Source organism: Garra rufa, chromosome 2 (assembly GCF_049309525.1).
Source record: "Garra rufa chromosome 2, GarRuf1.0, whole genome shotgun sequence".
Lineage (NCBI taxonomy): Eukaryota > Metazoa > Chordata > Actinopteri > Cypriniformes > Cyprinidae > Garra > Garra rufa.
The window spans coordinates 25,080,031-25,104,574 of NC_133362.1; the positions used below are offsets into that span (position 1 = coordinate 25,080,031).

Sequence of the window (24,544 nt, forward strand, 5' to 3'; positions counted from 1 at the left end):
CTTTAAATATGTGGTTTGTTAATAAAGACAACGTCTATTTGCAACTTTTTTTTCAATGTTTTCGGACATGTGAGCTCTAGGGCACAGCACTCATGAACCCCCAGAGAACAGCCTTACCTTGGCCAGATCTTCTGGAATTTGCCGCTGGGTCCGATGTCTCTATAGTGGTTAAACATGAGATATAATTTGTTTGGGGTAAATCTAACTGTCAGTCTTTGGTCTCATTAATCTACTATTTGTTCCAGAGTGAATAGATTTGGCTGAGGGCAAAATCTCATCACGTTATATTTGATTTAAATTTAATGCTGTATATTAGAGCACTGCCTTTGTACTTTTGACTGAATTGCCTAGCAACTTTCATAATGCTGTTGTTTTTTATTAAACATTATTATTTAATAAATACTATTTTACATATAATTAACAGTAGTATTTAATAGTAGCATTTAGTATTGGGAAACGGTTTGTGCTCGCGATGATGATTTTAGTTGGACTGTTTTTATGAGTCAGCAGTAAAGACTTCTATATTGAAAGAGACTGCTGGTGCTTAGATCAATTGCTTTGTTCAAAAACAGGGATTCAAATTATTACAATGTTGCTTTTTATTCTTGGTGTGGTTCACTTTCACACAGCAAAGTTTCTAAATGGATCAAAATTGATACAAGTCATGTGCGAGTAAACTGTCCTCTCATTGGTCAAAGTTCCACGGTTTATTTTCTGGGATTCCACTCATAGCAGTCATCCATCAGGATAGGAGGTCAACAGCTTTATGGGCTTATTATAGTTTAAGCAATAAAAGCCAATTTATTTCAGACGCTCACTAAATACCTTGTAAACTTCTGCATTTTGAAAAGTTTTTCTGCAACAATCGACGGTTCATTTTAAGCAAAACAACAAAGCTACTGCTCTTCACTACAACTGAACTGCTCCAATCGAGCCAAGACCACCTTGTTGAGTCGATCTTGGACCGATTGTTTTGCCGCTGATTCAAACGTGATTGCCGCGTTCACATATGCCCAAACGAACCAGGTTCCAAAACAACAGGCCAGGCGTAAAAGCACCCTGAAACAGAAAGTTATTTTTACTTTCACCAATGCCTTGCAAGACGCAGCCAACAAATGCACTGAGCACCGCTGTCTTTGGAAATCACCCATAACATATAAAAGGATAGTGCGACAAAGATATCTCTTTTCTCAGTGGACATTCAAATTAATGTTTTGTGTATATGAGATTGAGCTGAAGAATGAATACTGTATCAGATGCAGGCAATCACACTTGCTCGGTCCATATTTTTCTCAAAACAATCTAATACATTGAGCTTTTAACACAGTATTACAATAAGCCTTCAATAAAGCGACTAAACGTTCCTTCGTTAGTTCTAAAGTGACATTTTCAAAATAAAAACGGAGACTTGGGCTCAGCTATTAAACTGTAAAACTGAGATTTGAATCCATGGTGGAAGGAAGTAGTTCTGCACAAAAAAAGAGTTTTTTAAAGACACTCTGCTGTTTCTTTTGTATTTACACACTTGTGTGATCAAACTGTTGTATAAACACAATATCACACTTATAGCCATGCAATATAGCTATATCCGTATGCTTTAAAAAAAAAAAAAAAGTGCAATTAATCACAGTTATGGAAAAAAAAACTTAAGCCAATAACCAATGTGGTACCGATATTCTGTGCATCTCTACTATGTCTATCCAACTAATAAAACAGCAAGCCTCCTTGAGAAAAAAAAGCATCTGATTGTAATTTTCACAGAAGAACATGCAAGATGCCGATCTGACACCCTCTGGCTTGATGTCATCATGTTAATCAAAATCAAATCCATTAAGGCATAATAAGCAATTCGAGCAGCAGAGTCACGCTGATCTGACCAGGCAGATTGTGTCGGACTCTTCTCCACGCTATCATTACGCATCACAGTGAGAGGCGGCGCAAAGAGGAAGGGCAGACCTCTCGCTGCAGGCTGTAGACCCGTGACCTCTCCCTCCCCCCTCAAACTGCTCTGAAATCGGTGGCCTTTTAACACCGTTTCTCATCTGGCCTGTCTCATCGGCGGCTGCGTACAGGTGCGCTGCATAGCTGGAGGGAGAAAGTATCGAGGAAGATATTGATCAAACCGCTTTCAGGCCTTGAGCTGCAGGTCTGCGAGTCTCCTGTAATGAAAGGGTCTGCTTTGACAGGTGAGGTGCTAATGAGAAGAGTCTCATAAGGCCAAGGCTGACAGCTCTACAAGCCGCTGCTCTTTCAAACTGTCTCTAATGCATAGCCCGCTCACACTAACTCTATGACAGTCTAAACAAAGAGACCAGCCCTCATAAATCTCCTTCTCCACTTTCATACCTTCACTGGTTACATGGGACCTTTTAAACGTATATTACCTGACTATAAGTATGTGTACTCCAAGGTGGTTTTTAATACCCGGAGAACGCTATCTGTTAGTATTTGCTTTCTTAAACACTCTCTCAACATCAATTCTGTACAGCAAATCTATGAAACCACAATATAAGTGACCAGGGTAGTGCCTCTGATTTGGCAGCTTGGCTCAGAGAGGACACACCTGTGAGCAGTTGTTCATGTACACACACACACTTACACAATAGTTTTGTCAGCAGCTCTGATTAAAAGGCAATAGCATGGCTGACAACATGCAAAACAAATGCAGATCACCACCTGAACGATCACAACTGCCTCGGAGGAGCATCTATTATTCAACTGATGTCACTGACACCGGTGCCCCTGCAGATGCATGCATTTTTTTTTTTCATTAAAGGAATACTCCTGCCAGAAATGAAAATTGTGTTATAATTAAAGGGTGTATGTTTGTCGGTGAACCCCAAATATATCTTTGAAGAACCCCTAAGCACATAAAAACAGGTTATAGTGACCACGTTTGTCAAGCTCCAAAATATGGTTTCTTGCACTACTACTGTGCAGCACCATTGTGATTCGACAGCACAAAATATACAGTCAGAATCTTAAACTAATTGACTCTCATAAGACAGTTCTATCTAGGGTATCAAAATATGAATGAATTACAAGACTCAACAAACTAAAATATATTAATTTTGTCATGTCTCTCTCTCTTTATATATATATATATTTGTCATGTCAATATATATCTACATAAAATATAAAATATAAAAAAAAAAACATAAAAACCCTTCTGGCTAATTCTGGCACATTGTACATTTATTTATTATTGATGTGCAATGTCCCTGTCAAATAAACCCGAAATAAAATAAATGTAAAAATGAATTAAAAATACTTCTATATATTACATACAAGTATATTTAAGTAAGGAAAGGAAAGGAGGTGACGTGAGGCCAAGTATGATGAGCCATACTAGGAATTTGTGCTCTGCATTTAACCCATCCAAGTGCACACACACAGTAGTGAACACACACACAGTGAACACACACCCAGAGCAGTGGGCAGCCATTGCTGCGGCGCCCGGGGAGCAGTTGGGGGTTTGGTGCCTTGCTCAAGGGACTCACCTCAGTCGTGGCATTGAGGGTGGAGAGAGCGCTGGTAATTCACTCCCCCCACCTACAATCCCTGCCGGACCTGAGACTCGAAGCCGCAACCTTTGGGTTACAAGTCCAACTCTCTAACCATTAGGCCACGGCTGCCCCCGGCCTAATTAATATTAATACTAATTAATACTATTTAATTAATAAATAAAAAATAATGAAAATTAATTATATTTATACGATAAAGTTTCAGATAGGTTACATATGAAAGCCTGTTGCTGCCACTGAAAAAATTTTGAATTTTTTCTCACAATTACAAGATATAAACCCGCAATTCTGACTTTTTTCCTCACAATTTTAAGTTTATATCTAATATTTATTACATTATTATATTATATATTATATATTTTCCTCAGAATTAAAAAGATATAAACTTGCATTTGCGAGTTATAAGTCCAATTTTAAGGGGAAAAAACTGTTCTCAGAATTTGCAAGTTTATATTTTACAATTCTGACTTTATAACTCACAATTGTGAGAAAAAAAGTCAAAATTGCGAGATAGAAACACAATTATGAGAAGAGTCAGAACTGAGTTTTTATCTGAGAAAATTCTAATAAAATTGCATTGTGAGATATAAACTTTTCTGCCAAAAAAACTTTTTGCAAAAAGGGTCAGAATTGCAAGATGTAAACTCACAATTGAGAGAAAAGTCAGAATTGTGAGATAAAAATGTGCAATTCTGAGAAAAAAGTCCAAATTGTGAGTTTGTATCATGCAATTCTGATTAAAAAAAAGGCAGAATTACGAGATGTAAACTTGCAATTGCAAGAAAAAAGAACTGTGGAAAAAAATGTATTAAGTGGCAGAAACACCAGTTACACTGGTTCTGTTAAAATTGAGTTTTTTTATTCTTTACTAAATATTTCTCACAAAGTGCTAAAAGAATCATTAATGAAATTAGTAAGGAACCACAAAAATTAAACTATTTATTCTATTTATACGATAAAATTGCAAAAAGTGCTACTGAAGTGGAAAAAAAAGATAATTATAATTATTTTTTATTTATTACATCTGTTCTGGTAAAATTTGAATCATTTTACTAAATATCTTTTACAAAGTGCTAAAAGAATCATTAATGAAATTAGTAAGGAACAACTTTGACAGAAATTCAGAATCATTAAACTAATTCCCAATCCTTGTACCGGATTTTGTCTGAACTAATGTTTTTCCTTTAAGATTATCTGGGCAAGCTCCAAAAATGTGTCAGCAGTCCATCAGGAGTTTAACCCTGCTGTTCATTTGAACAAATCCTCAGAGTTGATACGATTACAGATTAGTCGATAGGCTTGCATGCTTACTATCGTATTTTCTTCTCAAGCAGAGAAATAGTAAGTGACACTTAAATAAACACATCAATCTGCTCCGTTCAAATGTGTAGGTAGCACGTAATTCGGCCCAAGCAGTTTCACATATCTGCTCAGTCATGGAATCTAGCACCCTTCAGGGCCAAGTCATGCGGTGTATCAAAATACCTCTGTGCTGATCTAACCCCGGCAAATAAATAAATCAAGAGCTCTGGCGGAAAAGAGCAGAACAGCCGGCGAGGGAACAGCGAGTCCCAATGCATAGTGAGGTGGGGTGTGTGAATGTGCACTGTGTGTGTGCAGGGGGGGTGCTATCCTGAGGAAGCGATAAGGGCCCTCCCTAGAGGAAAGGGGTGGCTGACCTGTTGTCGCCAGTGATGCAGGCAGCGCAGGTCCCCGTGGGCTCTTCGCTCTGCTCGTAGTAGTGGGCGTCCACGTGGGCCTCCTCTGCCTTCTCCTTAAGGATCTTCCCAAACTTATCCTTCCCAATGCAGCCGAAGAAGGTGGCCACTTTGTGCGGCTCCTGGATCATCCACTGAGAGGAAGGACGGATCGAGCAGGTGGGGGGAGCCAAAGGAAAGAGAGCAGAGGAAACACGATTATTCCAACACATAAACACAGCGTCCATATCTGACAGTTAACAAAAAAAAAAGCACGGAAATCACATATCCAGGATCTAGGAAGTTGTCTATATATTGACAATTCCTGGAAAGGCAAAACGGACTGTGGTTGAGGCCCTGTGCGTGCAACTCTGCGAGAGAATAACTAGTGAAAACAGGAAGTAATAGCAAACTGATAAGGAAAAGAAACAAATACATTTTCTCAGATTCAGGGTTAAAAAAAATGCTAAAGTCAAGGAACAATAAGAGAGTCATTCTTTAAGCATTTCAATATAGCATTTGTTAGGAAAGTTACAGCAATAATGAAAACTTTCAACCTTAAAATATTTATAATATTTTGGTACTCATGGCATGACGCTTAATAAAACGTAGAGATGGCAAAAGACTTCTTTCTATATTTACAGTTTTAGAAGTCTTTAGCCATCTCCAAATATTTTGTAGCGTCTTACGCCATGCCCACCAAAATATTATACATTTAAAATAAAAATTGTATTTATACTATAGTGCCAAAAGTATTGGGATACTTCTTCCTAATGAAAAGGTTTGACTACTTTAATAATTTCCATGAGTACACATCTTAATGTTTAGGCATGTAATGATATTCTAGGGATTGTGCGCTTCTTATTTTATAGCAACAGTATGGACAGGACCCTTTCTATTCTAACATGACAACCCCTTTATGTATAAGGCAAGGTTCATAAAGAAGTGATTGCTTTATGCAGAACAGTCAAGTTCTTCCACACTGACTGAATCAATGTCCTTATCCCAGCTGAACACCTCTGGTGTGACTTTAAGTGCAACCTTGAGCCAAACACTTAAACACCAATGACTTGTACATACACTATATTGACAAAAGTATTGGAACACCCCCTTCTTTAGAACAGAAAAAGGCACTTTCAAAACTGTGGCAACAAAGATGAAAGGTTGTATCAGTGATTTCTAGCCTAAAACATAAAGTGTCAATTTCAGCTTACCTTTCTTCACGATCCGCTCGCTGCCTGCCCCATAAATTGTCTGTGAAAAAACCGCGTCTCTCTGGTCAGCCTAGGGTCCGAGATATGCCAAAAAAACAATCGGCGCTATCAACACACCACAGATAACCAAACAGTGTTCCAACCAATCAGCGTCAGGGGTTTGGTGTTGTGGACTTTCCTACTGGTGCTGGGACGTGAGGGAGGCGGAGCGAAAGTCCACAACACCAAACCCCTGACGCTGATTGGTTGGAACACTGTTTGTTTTTGTGTGGAAAGGTTGGTAGTGCCGATTGTTTTTTTGGCATATCTCGGACCCTAGGCTGACCAGAGAGACGCGGTTTTTTCACAGACAATTTATGGGGCAGGCAGCGAGCGGATCGTGAAGAAAGGTAAGCTGAAATTGACACTTTATGTTTTAGGCTAGAAATCGCTGATACAACCTTGAAAGCATAATTCATGTATTTAAAAATAGCATTTCCATCTCTGTTGCACCAGTTTTGGAAGTGTCTAAAATGACTGTTTAGGAAAATATTTTTTTACCCAACAATTATTTGAAAAATACAGTATAGACCTATACACCAATGGAATAAATAATTTTCTAAACGTTTTTTTTTTTTTTTTTAAACTGTCTGTGAGGCTTGACATTAATTTATTATCGCAATTCTTAGGAAAAAGTCAGAACTGCGAGTTTGTATAGTATAATTCGGAGAAAAAAAGTCAGAATTGCGAGATGTAAACTTGCAATTGAGTCACAATTCTGACTTTATTTCTCAGAATTGCTAGTTTGTATCAATCAATTCTGAGAAAAAAAGTGTCAGAATTGCAAGATGTCAACTCGCAATTCAGAGGGAAAAAAGAATTGAGATTTTTAAAAAATTAAATTAAAACATTTATCTTTTAAAATGTTTTTATTATAAATAAATGTATTTAATTTATTAATTTAAATCTGACTATTATTTATTAGCCTAAATATATAATCATATTATACCAATAGACAACCATAAAAAGACAAATTTTTATATTATCAGCCAATACCAACATGACTGCCAATATAATATCCATCTCCACATATTTGTAGACCTTGTCATATTTTTTGGCTGGCGCTACTGATATTGCATGAGTTCTGTTCTTATAAAAGCTTCTAAATATAAAGTGATCCGCTCTGATGGAGTGAAACTTTAACAAAAACTGATGGGACGATAAAATGAGATACAGGATGTCTGTCGGTAGGCTGCGTTAAACTAGATTACAGGGGTGCACTAATTCCAGCACCCTGGTCGGTGGCTTACCACAAACACTGTGACATTGCCACTTTTATGGGGATGATGAAAAGGTCTTTCTAGGTTTTTAGTGCTGTGGGGTTTAACCTCTGAAGATTTATTAGAGTACACGATGCTACGTTTGCTGCTTTTATTGCAACCTTGCAATGTCTGTTGATGGGGCCCCTTGTGAATGAGATACTCTGCCTGAGAGATGACCTGTATACATGAGAAATTAATCACTTCAACCAAATAATCGCGTCTGTCTGTGAAGCAATACACCTCTGTTTACAGTGTGGAAGTACTTCTGTACTGTCTGTTCAATGTTGGACTAAAAAGACAAACATCCTAAAGCTGCTGATGAGGCTAATCATGCAGAGGGCACATCAGGTTCTCTAAAGCCAATGTGAAATCACTTTCACAGCTCGTTTTAATAACCATTTAATTTACTTTACTATTTCCCGTCAATCAAAAGTTTTCTCAGCTGTGCTATACTCTTCCCCATTTCTTAATTAAAGATTTAAATGAACTCTAAGGGATATTCAATGACTTGGAAATCTTCTTGTATCTATCTTCTGCTTTGTGCCTTTTAATTACTTCTTTGTGAGTTGTTTGGAGTTTTCATGTTCACGGTTTAAGTTCTGCCACAATATTGACTTGCCAAATTGAACCTTCCAGATGGTGTATTTATACTAAAATCAATTAAAAGCCCTTGACTGCACACAAGTTATCTCCATTTAACTATTAATGTGACTTCTAAAATGAAGTGGTCGCACTAGTGATAGTTTAAAACAGCTGAATATTGCAAAAATCAGTTATTTTGGATTCATACACTACCAGTCAAAAGTTTTTGAACAGTAAGATTTAGATTTTTTTTTTTAAGAAGTCTCTTCTGCTCACCAAGCCTGCATTTATTTGATCAGAAGTACAGCAAAAACTTTGAAATATTTTTACTATTTAAAATAACTGCTTTCTATTTGAATATATTTTAAAATACAATTTATTCCCCTGATTTCAAAGCGGAATTTTTTTGCATCATTACTCTACTCACATCCTTCAGAAATCATTCATATATTCTGAGTTGCTGCCAAAAATAAAACAGCCGAGTAGATTTTTTTCAGGTTTATTTGATGAATAAAAAGTTCAGAAGAACAGCATTCATCTAAAATATAAATATTTTGTAACATTGTAAGTCTTTATCATGATCAATTTAAAGCAGGAGTTCTCAACTTTTTTCCTGCAGAGTTTAGCTCCAACCCTAATCAAACACACCTGGACTAAGCTAATCAAGCTCTTCATCATTACTAGAAAGTTACAGGCAGGTGAGTTTGATCAAGGTTGGAGGTAAACTCTGCAGGAAAGTGGACCTCGAGGGCCAGAGTTGAGAACCTCTGATTTAAAGCATCCTTGCTAAATAAAAGTATTGATTTCTAAAATTTTTGAATTGGTATTGTGTATAATGTTGCAAAAGCTTTTTATTTTAGATGAATGCTGTTCTTTGGATCTTTCTATACTGTACAAAACTAAATATTGATAATAATAATAATAATAATAATAATAATAATAATAATAATAATAATAATAATAAATGTTTCTTGAACAGCAAATCAGAATATTAAAATTAGGATCATGTGACTGGAGTAATGATGCTAAAAATTCAGCTTTGAAATCACAGGAATAAATTACATTTTAAATATTTTCAAATAGAAACAGGTTATTTTAAATAGTCAAAATATTTCACAATATTACTGCATTTGCTGTATTTTGGATCAAATAAATGTAGGCTTGGTGAGCAGAAGAAATGTCTTCAAAAAAAAAAAAAACACATTAAAAATCTTACTGTTAAAAGACTAGTAGTGTACTTGTAATTATTTTGGATCAAAGCCAAATAAATGAAAATTGTCAAATACTCACGCGACAATCCAAACCCACAAGACTGTCATTCATCTTCAAAACATAAATTTTGATACCTCCATTGAAACCATTCCATTGATTCACCCAAAACTTTTTAAAAAGTTCATAAAGACACTGTAAACATAATCTGTATGAAGCAAGTGGAGTAAAGTCTTCTGAACAGAAATCAAAGTCTAATGGGTTTGAAATTACATAAGGAAAAGTAAATTATGACTTCTGGACCTATAGGCGATATATAATTATATATCATGTATTAGATTTTTAATGAAATGTATTTATTTAAAAATAACAATTCATGCTTTACTTTGAGGTGAGCTCTCTCTTTAAAGGGACAGTTCATCTAAAAATAAAAATTCTGTCAATACTGTCACCCTCATGTTACTCCAAACCCGTAAGAACTTTCTTTGTCTTCACAACACAAACTGAACCAAAGATTTTTCTATTTTTCCAATCTCCTTACTACTTGTCTGGGCCTTAAACGTGTTGTTAAAGTTGCATTGCTGTCTATGCAGGGTCAGAAAGTTCTTAATATCTTAATTTGTGTTCTGAAGACAGACGAAAGTCTTAAAAACAACAAACATGGATGTCCAAGTGTGGTGAATACTTTCTGAATGCACCTTCTTAGTCTTTTTGAGCTGGTCTTTAAAAAGTAAAGTCGCTGAAGAAAAAAAAAAAAAAAAAAAAAAAAAAACACTCAAAAAGCATCCACCTCTGATGGTGGAAATATATTAATCTTTATAACTTAATAAGCAAATGCTTGACTATCTATGATCATCCCTGCTGAATCTAAGATTTCCTAAGGTCATCTCCCATGATTCCTCCTGCTGTTGTGTACAGACCCAACACTTACAGCACAGACAACAACACTCCCATATGTCATGCTGCATTGCATTTTAACTGCACCTGGTGTGCGTTACTTACCAGGTGCAGTTACTTGATGGCAAACTTTTGATAAAAAAATAAAAATAAAAAAAATTATGTAAATTGTGAAACTCATATTTTAACATATGTGTCAGTATTGTAATTCAAAAGATACATGTGTGCATCTTTGATCATTTTAGAGACAGCAGAGCTCCAACGGCAGCTGATTAGGAAGGATGGGGTCGGGGCGGTGCTTCTAATAAGCCTCCAAAAACAGCTTGGCACAGCGCACACCTTTGTTCCGACTCTCATAATCAAAGGCAGCCAAAAACTGCAGCCAATCAAAGAGGTCTGCTGTGAAACACCAGTCTATTCGTCTCCATCTACTGCAATAACCCCCTCCTGCTGACAATTACTTTCAAATGGAGATCTAAATAAAAGATGATATGTCCATTAAGACAAAGAGCTATCTGCAGGGTCGTGGGGAGGTCGGTCTGCGGCAGGCGTAAGGGATATTCATGCTCAGTCACATCCCAATTACCCGCTAGCAGCACTGGCAGGGTGTGAGCAAATGTGCGTGAGGGAAGCTTCATTACGGAGGGGGATGAAGTGCTGAAATTAAACAGCAGTGTCTCCCGCTGCGCTGAGCCCCCCGGCCCAGAGCACACAGCCCGGCTCTGACATAATGTGGCTGCGCATGATCACGTAAGCGAAGACTCTCACGCACTCATGCTGTACTCTACGCATGCATATATTAGGCTTGTTTGGGGAAGCGAAGAGAAACATGCAAACAAAAACATAAATTATGTAAAATGCTGATGTTCTCTCAAAATTTGCAGATCGCAAGACTTTTTTCTTTTACCATTAAGACTACAGCACAGCAGGTAGAGCCAGATTAGGTCATTACAGGAATAAAACAGAAATCAGTACATGCACACATGCCATACTGTAGTAAACAAAAATTGTCCCATATATTATTGTCCATGCAGCTTGGTGGTAATGCATTACTCTTTAATTTACAAGAAAATATATAGTTAATTTTTCAAATAAGTAACGCCAGTTACATTGCTTTCCCATTTATTGACTGAGAGCTCTCCTGCCCCTATGTTGACAGAAATTAGGAGTAAGTGCAAAGGCAAAATTGTATAAACATGGTTACTGTAGCTGTAGACTCTTCTCACCTCCACAAAAACCGATTCAGTGTTCCAAAAAATTAATAAAAACTGTGAAATGCAAACTCAGAATATGACCAGGGCTCCAGACTGTGACTAAAACGGTCACATTTGTGAGCAAAAATATTAATTTGCGAGTTATTGCAGGTTTTTGCTGAGGTTGCCACTGGCAACTATATAAATGTACATGTTATGAGTTAGAAATTTGCCTTTTTTCTGATTTTGCAATCACATCTTTTGTTATGTTCACATATTATAATTAAATGCACACCTGCTATAGGCTCCAGTTGTTCAGCACGAGAGAGATCGAAATGATGGAGACGTACAAAGTATAAGTGCACAAAAACAGTGTCTATTTAATGCACAAAAAAATTTAACAACCTACAACAGGTAAAGATGTCTGTGTGGATACTGGCAATACTGTTAACAATTTTTGCTTATAATCAATACTATGGCTTCTTGTAATCAAGATCTTAGTCTATATGCGGTGTTCTGTTAATGCGTGAACTTTTTATTTGTGGCGCACTTGCTGTCCAGTAATCACAAAAAGCTTTGTGCTTTGTTATCTTTTAATAAAGTATCAGCTTTAGAATTAAGCCAAATTCATAATGAAAATCAAAATATAAATATGGTTTTGCCGCTCTTAAATGTGGCATTGACGATCGCTTTAGTTTAGCGTCTCAGTTTAAGCGGCAAGTGAGCCTATTATATTTTTCTCTTTACTATTATAGTACAAAATGAACATGAACGAACATCAAAACGTAGGCTATTTTATAAGATACAGTAGAACTTACTGAAATGTCTCATGTAATTGCTCATTCAGTGTTTCACACTGCAGAAACTGTGTAAAGCTTATAAACATTGTCACGTAATACATTTATCTTAGAGTAACCATTTGGCGTCCCCAAGCTCATCAGTTAGAAAAATAACTATAAAGAGAAGAATTCAGCAGAATTACTTAACCTGTTAAGTAAAACATGATAAGAAAGAAAGCAAGGAGCAATAGATAAAGTTCAACATCTCCTATCTTCATTTACTAAAAAAGAAAACCGACAGGATGTGTGAAAGACATATGACAATATTTATAGCATGTATTGAGAAGGAACCCAAACTACACTCAGTGGCCAAGTGATGCTTATGGTCCATGATATTAGCAAAGATTCTGTGTACTAAACAATTCTTTGTGACTGTATATAGTTTAAGTTAGAAAAGATGTTTAGTTCCCACTTTAATTAAATCTTAGTTTTCAGAACATCTACAAGATGGATTAAAATGCTGATAAAGTCAAGAAAAGATGAGCCATAAACGTAACAGTATGACTGAAATGTTAAAGTGTTAAAAAATAAATAAATAAAACATGTTTATTCTGTGGCATCTAAAAAAATACTTTGGGGCCTAAGTTTGTTCCTTACTTGATTTTTTGTTGTCTGGAGCCCTGAATATGACACAAACATGCAATAGTTACAGTAAATGTCAAATAACACAAATATCCTTTGTGTATTTACTCCCATTTATGTCTATGCTGCTGGCCTTCAATGATCCAATTCAATAACATTTTTTGCGTGAAAGGGCTTTTACTTTTCGAATTTCCATTTCTAATTATGAGCCATACTTTGATATTCCTTTAAATGTCTCAAGCATTAATTGTTACAGATGTGAGAGGGCTTTTGCTCAGGGAGGTGACCCAGCACTTATCCCAGCATCCACCAGCTGCCACTTCTCTCTGTCACATGCTTGCTGCAGTTTTCCCTCATTTGCCAGAGGACAATCAGAGTGTCCGCTGAAGGCCCCTAGCGCAGCGCTGACGAACACTGGACTCCATAACAGAAACCCACCAGGTTGTGACGTATCAAAGCACACGGGGAAAAAAAACCTTAAGAGCCTAGAGCGAAGCGATCCGTTTCATAATCACGTCTCGGCTTTTGATCTACACCACAAAGAGGCCGACTACCAACTTACAGCAGAGCTGTAAAAATCCCACCAAACTGCACTAATTCAGGTGAAAGAGTGACATAACCTAATTTTGAACTATAATCCTTTAGAAAAACCCGACGTACCTCATGCCAGGGGCTTAAAAAGGAGGTTTGAACACAATGCCTGATTAGGGTTGACTGTTTGGCAGAGCTACGGAAAGGCAAAATTAGATTAATTTGCTTTTGACACACTGTAATAATCTAATAGCGTTTAGCTCAGTGAACCCAAGCTTAAACAATGGCGGTGAATGCTCTTTAACCTGAAACCCAGCCAGAACCAGCTCCAGAACCCAGCCAACACGTCTCAGGATTAAAAGCCCTCTGTAACCTGATGGATGCAACTCCAATTACAAGCTTATCAAACTGACAAAAACCGCAGCACGGCTATTTATAGAACCGACCGGAATAGACAGCCAGCGCCGGCCTCCCAAAAGTGGTCATGAAGCAATCTGGCCCACACGAGCCGCCCGCGTCGAGCGATTCTTCCACCGAACGTTGACGCGCACCCTCTGTGCGCTGACGTAGGCCGCTGGATGTGACTGATGCATGTTGTGCGTCCGCGTGTCAGTTTTGAAGCTAACTGAAAGCAGCACTTGACAGAAGAGAGAATGATGTGAGCAGAAAGAGAGGGAGAAATGAAAATGAGTCATATCTCTAAGGACGCAGACAGACAGGAGAGCTGTGCACAGGCACGGCTGTCACTGGCCGCAGACACATGAATAAATAAAGGCATTATAATGAAGACAACTCGCCGTCTGCCCATCAGAGCCTGCCCAGCCTGGCACCAAAGCTCAGGAGGGAGAAAGAGAGAAGCAGCAAGCGAATTAAAAAAATAAGAAAGGCCGAGAGACCGAACGACACAGGAGAGGAAGAGAGAGCGACCCATCACTGTGATTGACAATGATGAGCGCTGTCTGCTTCTATTAAATCAATCATCGCTATAGGACTCAAGTCTCGGCTCTCTCAATAGGCTAACAAGCTCAGGACTTCGCCGCTTCTATCCGCCGTTTACTCTCGCGTCCCCCCGCGGAGCGAAACATCTGGTCAGTTTCTCTTATCTGCTTTATTTCACACTCAGGTGGCTTAGTGAGGTGTTGTGTGCCATTTCCCCCGCGTGCCCCCTGCCAATAGTGTCATATTTGGACTGCTGTCTGTGACATTCTCTTTCACACCTCCCACCGCTGGGCTGTTTCCATGTGACATCCTCACCATAGCGACAGGGCCGGAGGAGGAAGACAGCCGGCGACTCGGCGAGGGATGATCAGATGCGTGCGGGCCTGTCAGGAGTCTTCATCGCTCTGTCCAGACTAGGAATAGGTCATGCTGGTTGAGTCATTCAAGAACCGACTAGTCGATTAGTGAGATTGACTAGTCTATCTGGGCCTTTTCTCTTTTTTACTGTCTAGCTGAAAAAAGACAGCAACACAGCTGGTATAAACCGGTTTCGGGAAACTTCTTTAAAGGAATAGTTCCCTTCCAAATTAATTTTTTTCTGATAATTTGTCATCCAAGATGTTCATGTTTTTGAAAAGTAATTAAAGGGATAGTTCACCCAAACATGAAAGTTTGATGTTTATCTGCTTACCCACAGGGCATCCAAAATGTAAGTGACTTTGTTTCTCCAGTAGAACACAAAGTTTTTTAACTCAAACTGTTGCAGTCTTTCAGTCATATAATGGCAGTCAATGGGACCCATGGCTTTGAGAGTCAAAAAAACATACACAGACAAAAACAAATTAAACCATGCGGCTCGTGGCGATACATTGAGGTCTTAAGACACCAAACAATTGGTCTGTGCAAGAAACAGAACAGTATTTACATAATTTTTCCTGAGCGTGTTCACAACAGCCGGCCCGTGATGAAGAGCAAGTAACCTTAACTTTAGTCGATCAGGCTTAAAAGTTGAGAGTCAGCGAAAAGTCAACACTCCTGGATGAGTTTGTGCAAGCAAATGTAATCTTATAGTTTTTAATTGGTTTCAACAATCATGATAAGCGCAAGTAATTACCATTTTGAGTAGCCGTCGCAACCTACAATCTCTCTGTGTAAACAATGAGTGACGCATACGCGCAACAGATCGCTTCCGCGTATACCTCTACTATGCCAGAGCACATTGATGTGTCATGCACCGGCTGTTGTGAACCTGCTCAGGACAGTAGGACATTGCGGTGGATTAGAGGTAAAAAATAATATAAATACTGTTCAGCTTCTTGCACAGGCTGATTGTTTCATGTGTTAAGACCTCAATGTATCATCACGAGCCGCAGGGTTTATTTGGTTTAGTCTGTGTATGTTTTTTTTGACTCTCAAAGCCATCCCATTGACTGCCTTTATATGAGTGACAGACTGCAACGGTTTGAGTTAAAAAATCTTTGTTTGTGTTCTACTGAAGAAATGAAGTCAACTACATCTTGGATGCCCTGGGGGTAAGCAGATAAACATCAAATTTTCATTTTTGGGTGAACTAACCCTTTAAGGTTTTTGAGGAAAACATTCCAGGGCTTTTCTCCATATAGTGTTGAAGTCCATTGAAGTCCATTATTTGTGACCCTTGACCACAAAACCAGTCATAAGGGTCAATTTTTTTATGATAAAATAAATAAGCTTCCCATTGATATTGGATTTGTTATGGTAAGGCAATATTTGTTTGGAATACAAAAATGTGAAAATCTGGTTTTTAAGGCTGCAAAATAATCTAAATATTGAGAAAATCGCCTTTAAAGTTGTTCAAATGTTCTTAGCAATGCATATTACTAAATCAAAAATTAAGTTTTGATATATTTACGGTAGGAAATTTACAAAATATCTTCATGGAACATGGTCTTTAATTAATATCCTAAAGAATTTTGGCATAAAAATAATTAAAGATTTTTGACCATATGTATATTTGCGTATTGCTACAAATATACCAGTGCTACTTAGGACTGGTTTTGTGGTCCAGGGTCACATATGGAGAAAACTCTTGGCATGTTTTCCCCAAAACCCTTGACGACTTTTTTTCCTGAAGAAAGAAAGACATGAACATCTTGGATGGCATTTACAATAAATACATAAAAACAAAATGATGATTTTTTTTTTTTTAGATTTACAAGAACTCCCTGAACAAACTGTTTAGAATAAACTGAAAGTCTAACATTTCATATGAGAGAAAAGTTTAGAATAAACGTATTAGAATTAATCTTTTCCAGTAATACTAAAATAGAACCATTTTGGAAGAAGCAATTCACTGAAATGACTCAAACGTTCTACATTTTTACATAACATTTTTATATTATGTATAATTTAATTGGGCCATAGTTTCCTGGAATAAAGCTACAATTTTAGACATATACACTAAATCCAACAAAAGGGAAAACTAAAAACACACTCTAATTTATATACGGTAACTGAGCTAACAACGATAAATGTAATATTACATTATAAAACAGACCTAAAATGCAGGGATGAGAATCATCAACTAACCTATTTTTGATCTGTTTATTTACAAGAACTGTCTGAACAAAGCAATTCAGTAGAATTAATTAAATATTCAAACATCTTAAATGAGAAATGGACAGTTTAGAATGAACCGAATCATTAGAATCAATTGGACTTTCCTACAACAGAAAGGCCGATAAGACAAAAGAATGATAGAAAGACAGATAGAATGATAAAACTAGATAGATGATAGATTGACGGATACATAAGGGCTTCCTTGAGACTGACTAGTTGCCTAGTATTTCATGCAACCCACGACTATTTGATTTTGAAAATATGTAATTTTGCACATCCCTCCCTATACTCCAGACAAACACAACAGATCTGGCGACAAGTCAAACATACAGATCTCATCTTTTCCCATCCACAGCCTGGGGAGCAACATAAACACGCAGCCACGCTTCCTTGTAATCCCAGGCATTTCGGCACCATCTAATTTTCTCAGAGTGTAGGCAGACAGAGATGGAGGGGGATAGTGAGAGGGAAAAAAAATGTCTCATTACATAAGCTGCTTGTGCGACTGCAGTGCCCACACCATCCCAATAAGTGGCAGTTTTAGAGCAATCTAACGTAACAATCAAGGGACACATGCACAGAGCTGCTGGGTAATGTGCAGGAACGCAGGCTGTTTTCATTTTGGGTTTGACTGTGTGTTCAGAACCAGAGTTTCACCATCCTCTAGCCCTGCAGGTCTCCGTTAATATCTGGTTCTGAACTGAATTATGATTGTGTCATCATGACATCCAGATAAGCAATGAATACTGCAGGCAACTGTAACACAATAAATGTCTGAAACATATTCAGCACATGCTAAGCAAAGTTTTCTAACTGAATTTTTTTATTCCACTTTGTAAGAAATCTTCAGCAACAACAAGAATTTTACAGGTAATTGCTTTTATATTACTTTTATCTTTTTTTTTTTTTTTACTTTGCCGTCTTTGAATTTACAGTAACAAATAGTAGTACAGTATAGGTTTAATATAAACAGAGGCAAAACTGCAAAAACGTGGTTGGTAGCCTTTACAATTTTACCAGATGCGATAAACGCGGACAGAATCGCGGAATCCAGTCATAAATATGGAATTTACTGTATATGTCGCGGAATTTGCCAAATTTTGGATGAATAAATCAAAAGAAGGTCAGTATACTTAAATCAAATGCGACGTGGACTAGTGTTTGTGAATATTAAGCAGCAAAAGTAGCATTTAAGTATGAATCTTGCGTGTTCACGGTTTCGCTTACTACCTACATACTGAGGTGCACCTGATGCTCAGTGTTTTCTCTCTATCGCCTCAATATAGGAGTTCATGAACACAAACACATTCTCTAAAACTGCTTTGAGAGGCCTTCATGAGCTTTTTAAAGTATCATCATATAATATACAAACAGAAACTTAAAGGTCTTCAGAGCAACCTGTCAAAATAAAAGTTTGGTTTAACTTGAAGAAACTGTGACAGAAAAAAGAAACTGCCACTGGCAGATCATTTTTCTTATTTTAAGCAAAACGCACTTAATTTTGTTTTCTTCCCCTGGAAACAAGACTAAATTTCCTAAATTTCCTAAAAAAATGTTGACCCATACAGTGTATTGTTGGCTAATGCTACAAATATACCCATGCTACTCATGACATTTGTTCTTTCTCAATATAAAATCTATTAATAATGCAATTACATTGGTACATATAAGCATTTCTTATACCAAAAATGTTGAATTGTAACAGTCTGGTCTGAGTGAGTAAATAACGTAACATGTAACAATGTGTAACTAAAAGGATAACATAGCTTAACATGTAATGTGTAACGTAAAGTGACGCAGCGTTACAAAGTATAACGTAATGTAAAGTGATGCAGCATAACGCAACTTTGTCTGCCATACCGTAGCAGTAGTTCATTTATATAGCTAAATAATACAGTACAGGAAACATGAGTTGCCAACTTTACTGCTTTACTCTGTTTATGTACTTTAGGTTTTACCATTAATACTCAGCAGATTTGCAAATGTAATGCAGTAGAAACTAAGAAAATAAGCTGCTCGCTAAAGCCAGTTTTTGTGGAAAGCAGCAGCAGCCGAAAATGCATTAATAGGCTAATCATATGTAATCAATAGCAGCTCACTCTAGCTGGATTGTGTGCTCATACTAATTGAATACAGTACTGGAGCCCACACCAACAGTTTCCCAAATCACCAATTTCAAGTGGACTTGAGTGCGGTTTGCTGGTGAAGTAAAACAGTGGCTTTCAAACCAACCAAACAAACCAAAGTCAGGCCTTCACCAAAAGCCCCAGTGTGAAAGAGAGGAGAGAGCAGGTCTCTGTGAGAGCCTGTGAACGCCACTTCCCCTCTTGGCCAGGGCGGCGGCCTCCAGTGTGACTGTACGGTGTCGTGTTTCGGACAAGGGCTTGGGAGAGAGAATGGAGTTAGTTTACCAGTGTCTTTGAACACTGCGGTAGCACAGTGTAAATGACACCATCCGGTCTGACTCTCTCCTTTTCTATGCGACTCTCACCCACATACTTGTAGGGAACCACCTGGTGCTATCAGCTGAGAGATCAGATCAGAGGCACCAACGGAGGCCCATTTCCCAGAGTAACCTTTCAGACGCGGCCGAACAGAACGCTTGCGCATCAAGGCCGTGCAGAGTTTATCTGACAAACATACTGGTTTTCCCTACCCAACTGGTTAAACATACAATACAGGCCTCTGTTGTTTAGTGCTGGAGAGGCCTGCTGAATTATTCATAAGACAAACAAGCCCGTGCTGCCGTGGCTGACGCACAATGATCCGTTACAATGGCCTCTTTCTATTGGGCGTCTTGCGAGTTGGCGCTCTCGACGGGGGCATAGTCTGGGTGGCGTTCGTGGGAGACTTGCCTCTCTCGATCTCTCGTTAATATGAAGCGAGAGGTTGTGAAACCCACCGGTCAATTTATGGCTGGAGTTTATCTGGTCGTAAAATGGTGCTTTGCGCTTCTCGGTCCAGGACCGTGACGCACGGGAGGCTAATCCTGTCTGCGGGGTGGGGGTGGGGGGGGGGGGGGGGGGGGGAGAAAGGGGAGAGAGTGTGAGAGAGCGACAGAAACTTCCCCCTGCCCAGACGGAGCTGCAGGTGAATTGGTTTTGCCCCTGAACCTTGGGTTGACACTCTGCTTTGATCTCCAGCACATGCCAGACGCCCATAGGGAAAAGATCAGTGGCGTACTGGGACATGGTGCTAGTAACAGAGATGTGGGGGGTGGAGGGGAGTGTGAGAAAGAGAGGATGTGAGAAACAGGGGAGGGGTAGATGGAGAGGTGAATGAAACGTGTATGTGTCTTAAAAAGGGATAGTTCAGCACAAAAATGAAAATTGCGTCATTGTTTAGTCATCTTCACCTCATTCTAGTGTACTAATGTGCATAAGGGCTAGGTGATGTACCGAAATATTCACAATATTGTGCTTTCATGCGTTTTATTTGTCCATTAAGTTGCTTAAAACTTGTCATTAGTAGTCATTAACTCATTTATTGAAAACTTTAATTTGCAAACCAGCATCTTTGTGAAAACCTCTGTTGCTATTCAAATTAAAAAAAATATATATATATAAAAAATATGTCGGTATATACTATAATAATAATAATAATAATAATAATAATAATAATAATAATACTTATTATTATTATTATTATTATACATCTATACGAATGTATTTACATAATGTATTATACTTATTATATATTGCAATTATTAGTATGATATTAATATTGTTATAGTATATTATTAATATACAAAATAAATACAAATGTATTTATATTATGTATTAATAATATATGTTATTATTATTATTATTATTATTATTATTATATTATTATTACTACTACTACTACTTTATACCATCCAATCATAATACTAATACTACAACTAATAATAACAACAACATTATTATTATTATTATTATTATTATTATTATTATTATTATTATTATTATTATTATTATCTAATTGTTATCACTACTAAATATCTACAAATACAGGTAAAAAGGTTAAAATTGACAGTTAAAAACTTTAAAAATGTATTAACTTATATAATATAATACAATTATTATTACTATTATTATATTAATATTGTTATATCATATATGATATCATCTAATAATATGTATTATTAAAAGTATATTTATATAATGAATAATATAATCAATTATTTTTACTACTACTACTACTACTACTACTACTACTACTACATTATACCATCTAATAATAATAAAATAATCAATAAGAATAATTATTAAATATCTATACACATGTATTTATATAATATTTAACTTGCATATATAGATGCAATTATTATTATTATTGTTATTATATCATTATCACATTATTATTGATTATATATAATAATTTATAATTATTTCATCTAATAATGGTTATTAAATATCTACAAATGTGATTTTATAATGTATAAACTTACTATATAATTTTGCAATTATTATTATTGTTGTTATTATTAGAGCTAATATTAATAGTAATTATTATTACTCCTACTACTACTATTAAATATCTACAAATGTATTTATATAATGTGTTAACATATTATATATGTAATTATTATTATTATTATTATTATTATTATTATTATTATACCACCATCTTATAATAGTATTATTATATATAAACATATTTAAATAAGGTATTAACTTATTATATATTAATGTAATTATCATTATTATATCATCTAATAATAATAATAATAATAATAATAATAATAATAATAATAATAATAATATTACTGCTATTATTATTATTATTACTATTAGTGATAGTAGTAGTAGATACATATTTTATAACAATTCTATAAAAATATTTTAAACGCATTTAGAATCAACTTGACTGAAATGATGTTATTCTGAGGGGGAAGGTGGAAAAAAGCAGCTATTTGCTGAAACTTTTAATAAAATCTATGTTAAATAAAAAAAAATTAACATCATGATTTACTCTCACCAAAAAGTCTATTGATAATGCAATTACATAGGTACATATAAACATTTCTTACACCAAAAAGGTTGATTTGTAACAGTCTGGTCTGACTAAACAACAAATAAAATACCTGAATATTAACTAAAAAGATACTGATTATGCACATACTTGTACTGATATACGCATTCTTGATATCAGCCCACCCTAATACGTAGTATTAAAAACATATTACCAGTGATCCCCATTATGCAACGTTTAATCATGCATGTTTAATAATTATTAATGCAGTAACATGACCAAGTGCACTCTCTTTCTGGGTGGTGGTGTGTGTGTGTGCGTGTCTCTACACATCAAAAACTGGATGTTAACTGACGGCAAATGAACTCTCATAAAAGGTTTCAAAAACTGTTTGTGTATGATGGTATTAGAGGCTCGGGGCTTGAACACCAAACAGATTCATTGAGCTCCTGTTTGTCTTTCCCAAGCCCTGCAGCTTGATTCTGAAACACAAGACCAGGAGCCACTCTAGCGCAATTCATGGCGTGTTAATAAACTCCCCTGTCTGACAGGGCTGTTCATTGCTCTGCTGCTTTGTGTTCTTTTATCGGCACAAATTGACCCCCCCCCCTCGCCCTCCTCTGAGAAAGAAAGAGCCTTTCAAAAGCTGCAGGCAGCACTCCATTCAAACCCAGCGACGGGATCAGAGGCATTGCCGAGTGACCTTTGACCCCCCAGTGCCGCGAGGGTTTGCAAAGCAACAAAAGCCAGTTTTACACCCCTCACAGCCTGACAAGAACATGACAGGAAATTATCAATTTATCCAAAGAATGAAAACAAGCCCGAAGAAAATTGGACGCCCCAGTTAATGAATGCACTTTTTAAATGCACGCATTACAATCTTTTATGCAAAGATGAATATGAGTCCTGTTTTTATTTTGCTCACTACTGATACTCGCCTAACTGAGTGCTGAATTGAGAAAAGATGACCTTGGATTTCTTTGTGCTGCACAGGTAGAGACATAAAAGGAGAAATCTATTAATTTCTCAATAACACAGATGAGAGGCAAGCATCATCTGGGATTTAATAAAATAAATAAATAAAATACATAAATACAACATCAAACCAACTTTAGAATAAATGACAGGCAGAAGGTTACAACAGTTTTTTTCATATTGTAGTATACTTAACAATAATAAATGCAAGGATCCTTAGAGGCAAGCATGTGAGTGTGGAACAATAAAGTGTTGAGCAGCTACAACATTAAGGAACGACTAGCAGCTGTGTGTATGCGATTACATGTCTCTGCTGTGAGCAACATAATCTCACCCCCCGCTCGACCCCCCCTGCCAGGCCTGGAAACATCTGTGGGAGTTTAATGGAGAGCCGTAAGACTCATATCTGGCGGCTGAGATGACTGTTTGAGACATGAGCGAGCGTGGAGTGTCTGATTTACGAGACCGATAGCACTCCAGATTCCTCACTCCACAACAGCAGAGCTGGCCCAACTCTTCTTCATTAATCTCCATAAATACTGGCCTGATAAATAAAACAGCCCCACTCTGGTGAAAAATAAGGGTGCCATTACCAAACCATAAAGCAAGCTGTCTCGATTGCCCCCTTTAAGTGTGACAGTATGGGCAGAGTTTGCAAACCGCAGGCCCTGATGCTCTGGAGCATGGTGGAGGTATTAAACGGGACAGTCTCTAGTGCCATAATAATAGTATATATCATTATGTTATTATATACCAGTATATTATTTATTGCTGTACTGCATTTGTAATTCAACAAACTCACGACAAGAAAATATCTGAGTTACTGAGGCTTTTGGTGTAAAAAGGCTTTTACATTTGGCAAAAATAGAAAATACTTTTTCTAAAAATAATAAATAATAAAATAGAAGCCCTGCCCAGATTTAAAAAGTAACGCAAAGGTAACGTAATGCATTACTTTTCTTAATAAAATAACTAAGTAACGCAATTAGTTACTTTTTTAGGGAGTGACTCAATATTGTAATGCATTACTTTTAAAAGTAACTTTGCCCAACACTGTTGAGGAATGCCGTATGTGCCTCTACTGTGTGAGCTTTCATGTTTGCGGTTGCCAGATATCAGAAAGACCTACTTCTACGAACTAGGTTTTTCACCCAATCGGAACCAAACCAATGCAGGAAGATTCTCCGGGGTGTGAATATCAATAATTATCACAAAAAAAAATCTAATTTTTCCAGGGTGCAAACGATTGTATATTGCACAGTTTTTCCCACACTTACAGACACGATAGACCTCCTCATTCTGAACAAATCTGCCTCTAGAAAGACTGCTGTCAATCAAACCGTTTGTTAAATGATTGAGACGATGTAAAAAACCTACTTCTGCGAACTAGACCAAGGTCCAGTACAATTATCTGAACTCTCTAGGTCAGGGATCACCAAATCTGGACCTCAAGATCCATTTTCCTGCAGAGTTTAGCTCTTACCCTAATCAAACACACCTGAGCATGCTA

At 36.9% G+C, this 24,544-nt stretch overlaps 1 protein-coding gene across 1 annotated transcript in view; it reads right to left on the reverse strand.

Annotated features, from left to right (window-relative positions):
* Positions 1–1,913: 1,913 nt before the first annotated feature.
* The window catches only part of LOC141325907 (adenosine kinase-like), a 103,638-nt gene continuing 81,007 nt past the window's right edge, over positions 1,914–24,544 (reverse strand). The window contains exons 6-7 of the mRNA XM_073834632.1: positions 5,204–5,376; positions 1,914–2,085 (exon numbers count right to left, since the gene is read on the reverse strand). Of these exons, the coding sequence (XP_073690733.1) occupies positions 1,914–2,085; positions 5,204–5,376 (345 nt within the window). The remainder of the gene's footprint in view (positions 2,086–5,203; positions 5,377–24,544) is intronic.